The sequence below is a fragment of the Coregonus lavaretus genome, assembly GCF_964263955.1.
Source record: "Coregonus lavaretus genome assembly, chromosome: 23".
Lineage (NCBI taxonomy): Eukaryota > Metazoa > Chordata > Actinopteri > Salmoniformes > Salmonidae > Coregonus > Coregonus lavaretus.
Genome location: NC_140010.1, coordinates 22,954,426 through 22,962,700, shown reverse-complemented (window position 1 = coordinate 22,962,700; position 8,275 = coordinate 22,954,426). Strand labels below are relative to the sequence as shown.

Genomic DNA, 8,275 nt, shown 5'->3' with positions numbered 1-8,275 from the left:
AAACAACACAATGTAACTCCAAGTCAATCACACTTCTGTGAAATCAAACTGTCCACTTAGGAAGCAACACTGATTGACAATAAATTTCACATGCTGTTGTGCAAATGGAATAGACAACAGGTGGAAATTATAGGCAATTAGCAAGACACCCCCCAATAAAGGACAGGTTTTGCAGGTGGTGACCACAGACCACTTCTCAGTTCCTATGCTTCCTGGCTGATGTTTTGGTCACTTTTGAATGCTGGTGGTGCTTTCACTCTAGTGGTAGCATGAGACGGAGTCTACAACCCACACAAGTGGCTCAGGTAGTGCAGCTCATCCAGGATGGCACATCAATGGGAGCTGTGGCAAGAAGGTTTGCTGTGTCTGTCAGCGTAGTGTCCAGAGCATGGAGGCGCTACCAGGAGACAGGCCAGTACATCAGGAGACGTGGAGGAGGCCGTAGGAGGGCAACAACCCAGCAGCAGGACTGCTACCTCCGCCTTTGTGCAAGGAGGAGCAGGAGGAGCACTGCCAGAGCCCTGCAAAATGACCTCCAGCAGGCCACAAATGTGCATGTCTGCTCAAACGGTCAGAAACAGACTCCATGAGGATGGTATGAGGGCCCGACGTCCACAGGTGGGGGTTGTGCTTACAGCCCAACACCGTGCAGGACGTTTGGCATTTGCCAGAGAACACCAATATTGGCAAATTCGCCACTGGCGCCCTGTGCTCTTCACAGATGAAAGAAGGTTCACACTGAGCACGTGACAGAGTCTGGAGAACGTTCTGCTGCCTGCAACATCCTCCAGCATGACCGGTTTGGCGGTGGGTCAGTCATGGTGTGGGGTGGCATTTCTTTGGGGGGCCGCACAGCCCTCCATGTGCTCGCCAGAGGTAGCCTGACTGCCATTAGGTACCGAGATGAGATCCTCAGACCCCTTGTGAGACCATATGCTGGTGCGGTTGGCCCTGGGTTCCTCCTAATGCAAGACAATGCTAGACCTCATGTGGCTGGAGTGTGTCAGCAGTTCCTGCAAGAGGAAGGCATTGATGCTATGGACTGGCCCGCCCGTTCCCCAGACCTGAATCCAATTGAGCACATCTGGGACATCATGTCTCGCTCCATCCACCAACGCCACGTTGCACCACAGACTGTCCAGGAGTTGGCGGATGCTTTAGTCCAGGTCTGGGAGGAGATCCCTCAGGAGACCATCCGCCACCTCATCAGGAGCATTCCCAGGCGTTGTAGGGAGGTCATACAGGCACGTGGAGGCCACACACACTACTGAGCCTCATTTTGACTTGTTTTAAGGACATTACATCAAAGTTGGATCAGCCTGTAGTGTGGTTTTCCACTTTAATTTTGAGGGTGACTCCAAATCCAGACCTCCATGGATTGATAAATTTGATTTCCATTGATAATTTTTGTGTGATTTTGTTGTCAGCACATTCAACTATGTAAAGAAAAAAGTATTTAATAAGATTATTTCATTCAGATCTAGGATGTGTTCTTTTAGTGTTCCCTTTATTTTTTTGAGCAGTGATAACGTACCAGTACTGTGTTCATTTCATTTGTGCTTTATTCTCCCTTATGATATAATTTACATTGGCATAACATCGTGTCTACTCTGCTGAGTGACAACAGTTTACTCAGACCATTGGAAATACCTTATTTCAAAATGGAAGTTTGTATTATTAGATATGTTATAAACACATTACTTGATTTAAAGTGCTGAAACAACTTGTAAAAACACGAATTCAGAGATCTCTGATTGTAGCGAACCACAGAGCAGATAAATCAGTTTTAGTACAGTAGAGGCTTACTATCAATTTCCAGAATTGGTAACATATATTCATCCCATATATAGAATACTTACTACAGTGATTTCAATATGAGTTGATGAACAATTCATTTCTAAACAATGTCAAAGATATTAATATTCATCCAATGTGTCCTTGAGTGCACATTTGACACTACCTGCTTATGTTTATAATTTTAAAGGCAGGGTCTCACCAAATGATAAAATGCCAAGTTAATGAAATAATCCCAGTGACAAAAAAAGGAAGAATAAGATGAAAACAAAGTCCCCCAATACATTCATCTAATGTAATTGCCTGTATTTACGATGTTATTTAGTATTTTATTCAGATCCCCATTAGCTGAAGCAGCAGCAGCTACTCTTCCGGGAGCCTAAACAATGTTACTGATTATGGTGTTTGATTTCCTTTTCTTGTTTTGTAAATTACTCCTCCACCAAATTGAAAAGGCCAGTCTGTTTACGCAAACAAATTTACAGCACAGTCGCTATATTGTAAACAGATGTGACTGCACTACAGTACCACAGTGTTGGCATTATTACTCTGTAAAATAGATTAACACTTATTATGTACTTTCCCCAACAGTCATGTAGCTGCAGACATGTCATGTACCTCCAACAGAACATACTGTTAAATGCATTCCTTTGAATTTCAAGTTTCAACCCAAACTTTTGTTTGGCAATACTTTTGATATCAGCTGCCTTTTAGAACAAGATAAAGGTAGTGTCATTGAACATGGATGATAAAACTTGACGATAAAATACATGTTTGTTTAGTACAAAAACAAAATATCTCTTAAAAAGGTAGATTGTGTTTTGTTAGATGAAAAGATGGATAGTTACTGATTGATTAGAATTATATGACATCAATACTGACACTATCCTGATCTAAAAATAGTAGTCAGCAGTAGGGTATCCACTACACAGAAATACATATTACACTAAACATTGGCAAATTTTATTACAAGAAAATAAAAATACCCCGCCTACCCCCAAAATAAAAACATAAAAAAACAAAACACCAGTTCCAATTTTTTTTTACATTACTGTACAAGTATCTGCTAGAGGAAGAATTCCGGGGACAGCAGAGACCAAAGGGTTGCAATAGCATGGTGGTTATCCTAACTTACTACTGTTATAAAGAAGAGAACTACAAGTCAACAGTTCAACAGCAACAGGAAGAAGAAGTAAAAGCCCTAGAGGACTCCCTGGCCTGAGCCGGATGTCGAGAATAACCATACATCATTTAATTATGTTATCAAATTATGTCTTCTGGGCCATTATATACTAACCCACTTTATCTCAACCATTTAAACTCCTTATTACCAAAATGATATGTATCCATATTGTGTTTAGAACTTGAAGACACACATATCAGTTAAAATCATCATTATTATTAATATCCTGTGCTATCGTCATTCTCCTCTGCTTTATAACAGATGAATTAGTGTAGCCGTACTGTGCTTCTGTCATCATCATAGGAGAACACACTAGTCTGTTTCCATCTGAAGTCAAACTTGAGTCTGTTGTGCTGTATCTAACCTACTGGTGTGCTTGTTTTTTTGTTTAAATAACCAATGACTTTGGGTATGTCCCAAATGGCACCACATTCGGGACCAAATAACAACTATCTACTACCCTGAGTGTCAGATATGCCTCCTGTTGGACTGCAACGTTTCATTTCCATTTAGGATCATGTCTGGATAGTTAACTGTCATTACACTTTTAACACCGTGAAACTGAAGTAACATGGAAGTGAACAACTCATAGTCATATGACAGCAGAAACTGGATTTATGCAGTCAGATAAAGATGTTGAACATTATATACAGTGACGTACTGGCTAAAGAAGAAACTAAAAAATCGGAAGTTTCACTAAGATGCGATGCTCTAGCACTTTAGCAGCTACATTGCCAGACTACCTCTCTCCATCAGTGCAGGCCAGGCAAGGACACAGTGGATTTACGATGTTACCACAGACAGGTCGTTGCCTCACTGCAACACAGATGTAACAGAGCAGAGACAAATGCTTCAAATTAGATGGAGAGATGGGACTTCTTGACAATTGCCAATTCCAGCAATCTGTGAGAGCACTACTCCCACCCTAAACCCAACCCCCACAGCATCCTGTCACAAAGTGACTGAAATACATGTCCCTCCCACTCCAACCCCCTAAAATAAAACAATTACCAATAAAAAAATCAAGTCATGGATGAGGAATGGTAAACATTACTGTTATTTCTTAAGATGCTGTTGCTTCTTTACAAAATCAACACGTTTTCCATATAATTATTTACTATGTTACTTTACAATAATAAAAGATAAAAATAAGAACATTCTATAGAGAGAACGATACTATACAACTACATATAAACTACATAATTCAGTAAAGATGACTGATGTTTTTTTTTAACTCCATCTCCAGGCGAATCAATGGCCTCTCTCCTTCCTGTTTCCACATCCAATCACACCACTACGTGGCTCAGAGCTTTAAAATGCCTGTAAATACATGTATTTTCCTCTGCAAAGATACTTGCTGATGCAAGTCTCTCAGTTTTGAAAAAGTTAACAAAGACACATACTCCAGCTATGCCACCGAGATATTAAAGTTCATGCAAGTTCAACATGTTTTTTGGTAACATGCCTGGTTGGGGCAAATCCTACTTGTGAGTAACAGAGGCTATGAGGCAACACCACTGTGTACTCCCTCCTCGATATGCTAGCTGCTTCGGTCCTCAATCAAACGCTCCCTTCACAAATGAGATGCCACAAGTGAGATGCCACATTTCGAGATGCATTTCCCACGGAAATGCCTGGAAGACTAAAAGAGAGATGGCACTTTATTGTACTGAGTTGCATCCATCCATCCACCCATTTGTTTTTGTGTGTGAACATGTTATGGTTGTCTTTTTCTTAGCTCCCTCTCTTATGTAAAGCCTACCATAATCATAGAAACATTTACTCAGTTATTGAGTAAATGTGTTCAATAAGTAGGAAATCGTTTTGGGACCCTGAGAATGGGCATTAGGAAGTGATGTGCTTCAGTCAGGGTAGCTGTTCAGAAAGCTGGAGACCAACATTCTCTGTGTGTGAGGGGGGTTGGTGCTGTAATGTATGTTAGTTGTTTGCCATCATTGGAAGTACAAGGGCTTAACTGTGTAGTTAGTCAAATTAAATATTTGTCAGATCAGTAGCTAAAAAGCCATTGGCTTACTCCAATATGAGTTGTTATGGGTAACCCTAAAGCAGCATACGTAACAGTCTGAGTAATGGAGACTATATTGTATTAGAGGGTACTGAGAGCCAAAAGCTATAACGTAGATCAAAACAGCAGAAGGGAAAGATCAGTCCCTAGAGTGGTTCCATTTGGATGTCTACAGCACTGACCCAAAGAACACTTGGCCTCCAGCTTTAAAACCCCCAGCACTGTCACTAGAAAAGTTGCCAATTCCGATGGATATCTTTACAGATGAAGGAGAAAAATGTTGTCCCTCCCCTATTGTGCCATGTACACACAGTGTGTACACACGCCTGCATAATATGAAGAAGAGAAAAAAAAAAAGCATTATTAAATGACGTCGAAACAAGAAGTTAAATTATTTTGGATGACGACCAATTTAGAGAGGTTAGAAATAATAAGCCCTTACAATATGTAAAGGTCTCCAGTGAGCGGGCTCTCCCCCACGTGCTGTGGGAAAGGGTGGTTGGGTGGGGACTGGCGCAGGCCCAGGAGGGGCCTCTATGTGCTGGGGGTAGTGTTGTGTGCTGTGGAGCCGTTGCTGCCCTGGATGGTGAGGCTGATCTCATCCCTCTTCTCATCCTCCTTCTCCTTCTCTTTCAGGGGACACACCTCCACCTCTCCATCTGAGCCTGGGGTGGCGTAGAGGCCTATCCGGTGCTCACTCAGGGCCGGGCCCCACTTCATATCTGGCTTGCACGAATTCTTCAACCGCTGTAAGGGGTAGAGGGTCAGAGGTCAACGTGATGGGAGCAACATAGGTTTATTATTTATTACTAATTAGAGGCAGGTAAAGCAGTTGAGAAAATTATGTAATACAAGTTACGTAATAACATAACACCAATCGGGTTCTCCCTTTTACCATTCATTTCTTTCAGATCGAGCACCACTTCGACTAAATGTTCCATTTAACAAACAAAACAAAAACAACACTTTCACCAGTCTTAGAATACCAACCACATCTGCTTCCAACACTAAACACAGACAGAGCTCTACTAAAATGATCCTGTGGATTTTACCTCTAAAAATGTGGTTCCCTCAGACTTGCCGATCTTGTAGAGAGCATAGATGGGTATGCAGATGACGGAGGACATGGCCATAAGGAAGCCGATGGCTAGGGACCAGCCAGGGTACACGTAGTCGTTGTAGGTGATGGGCTTGTACTGGATCACTGTGAAGATCAGGATAAACTGGAAATACAAAGACAGAGAGGGACTATTCATGTCAAGTTCACATAGATCCTACAAATCACTAGTCACTCTGTTCTATATGTCATTCTATGGACAAGTACATTAAAACTTTGAAACAGACCAACATTATTGACATTTGCATAAAGTCCATACAGTATGTTCATCAAGTTGTGTCCTAGGTCTAGGTCATTCTGTTGCAGAAAGATATTTTGCACAACAGGTTTTGTTGAGAACAAGGCAAAAGTGAAAGTCTTGCCATACAGATGAATGGAATGCAGAGCAGGTGAAGCCTCTAAAACATGCCAACTCCGAGGCCGTGGAGTGGTAGCTACTGGAGAGGGGGCTGATGAAATGCTCTTACAGATATGATGATGGGGGACACGAATCTCCAGCAGACCCGGAAGAAGATGGGAGGGGGGAAACCCAGCATCATCTCAACATCCTTGAAGTATTTCTTGTGTCCTGAACACAAACAGTACAGCTTGTTGTCAGTCATTCAGTCAGTTTGATTAGCTGTCACCAATAGCCTTGGCAGAGTGTTGTGGACAATATATATTTATAATCAAGGAAAGACAGTTGGACTCACCATAGACGTACATAATGCAGATGCACATGATGCAGGAGATGATAACCAGAGAGAAACTAGCAGCGTAGTTATCCATGAGCAGCAGCCAGTAGATCCCAGCCTAAAGACATGAGAGCACAAGTGGAGAATACAACATCAGTATACATCCTGAATATTTGTTTGGACTAATGATTATACCCCTGAATAATTAAGTGTGTGTTTATGTGTGTGTGCGCACATGCATGTATATTAGGGTTGAATGGCGGGAACCCGGTTACCAAGATTTACCGCCCAAAACAACTCCCTTTTCCCGGGATAATTAACAGCAAGAAATTGAAACATTATAATCAATTATTTCTATGAGCTGTTAAATTATATGCGATGTCTAAATCTGGCTTCTCTACGGCCTTCTCTCTGCATGAATCATCAACGCTCAGGGTGGGGACATACAGACCATCTCAGTATGGAGCACAGTACACAATGCATGTAGACCTATCATCTCATCATGGTAACTTTTTTTCCCCTTGTGACAGGTAGGCCAACATTAGCTGCAGCATAGCCTATGCTACAGTAATATAAAGACAGAATGCGTGTCTAATTAACCATCTCCATCTCAGTGGGGAGCAAGGCTCATAATAATGGCTGGAATAGAGTCAATGGAGTGGTATCAACCACATGGAACCACGTCTTTGATACCATTCCATTGACTCCATTCCAGACATTATTATGAGCCATCCTCCCCTCAGCAGCCTCCACTGCTCCATCTGGCTTTCGGGGGTTTAATTGTAAAGATTTTGTATTTATTTTCTATTGCAGCTGCAGAGTTTTAAAACAGCCTATCACTTAAATATTGTTGCTTTAAATCCATGCACGTGCGAGCACTCTCTCACAGTCTTTCTCTCTCCATCAATTCCATTCAAATTGCATCCAAAATAGATAATCCTGTTCAATATTGAGATAGATAGATATACTAGCCTACCTCTTTCAGGTAATACATTCAATGCAGTTTTAGCCTTATATTTAGCTAATGAATGATGGGTTATGCATAATAAGCTTCTAACTTATAGCCTCTGTCTCTTGCGCAATATGCACGCACCTATGCTTCGCTGGCCTCCCTCCTTAAAAAACGCTCCTTAGCTCTTGGAGTCCCAAGGAGGAAAAGCTAGACTAGAATAGCTTGCTGGACATTTTTTCTTTAGCATTTCTTATTCCGATATACTATTCGAAGAGGGACGCAAGCTCTTGTTTGCTGAATGTTAAATACAGCAGCCAATAGAACTCACGGGTAGTTTGAAGAGCGAACGTGCGATGGCGGTAGGCTATAGCAGTTATTTATTCAGACCCATTCAATCTTTGTGAAGACAAATGAAAGCCGTCTGCATCTAATTCTAGTCCTATATTATTCAAGCATGTCATTAGAATGATGAAGATAAGGACAACAAAACTTATTTCATTTATCTGTTGAAAGCGAGGAATGAATGAAG

General features: G+C 41.6%; 1 protein-coding gene across 1 annotated transcript in view; it reads right to left on the bottom strand.

Annotated features, from left to right (window-relative positions):
* Positions 1-5,537: 5,537 nt before the first annotated feature.
* LOC311098908 (sodium- and chloride-dependent glycine transporter 1-like) overlaps positions 5,538-8,275 on the bottom strand; it is a gene marked incomplete at its 3' end in the record, with an annotated part of 50,204 nt that continues 47,466 nt past the window's right edge. The window contains exons 10-13 of the mRNA XM_084139455.1: positions 6,813-6,912; positions 6,588-6,688; positions 6,056-6,226; positions 5,538-5,750 (exon numbers count right to left, since the gene is read on the bottom strand). Coding sequence (XP_083995581.1) covers positions 5,538-5,750; positions 6,056-6,226; positions 6,588-6,688; positions 6,813-6,912 — 585 coding nt within the window. The remainder of the gene's footprint in view (positions 5,751-6,055; positions 6,227-6,587; positions 6,689-6,812; positions 6,913-8,275) is intronic.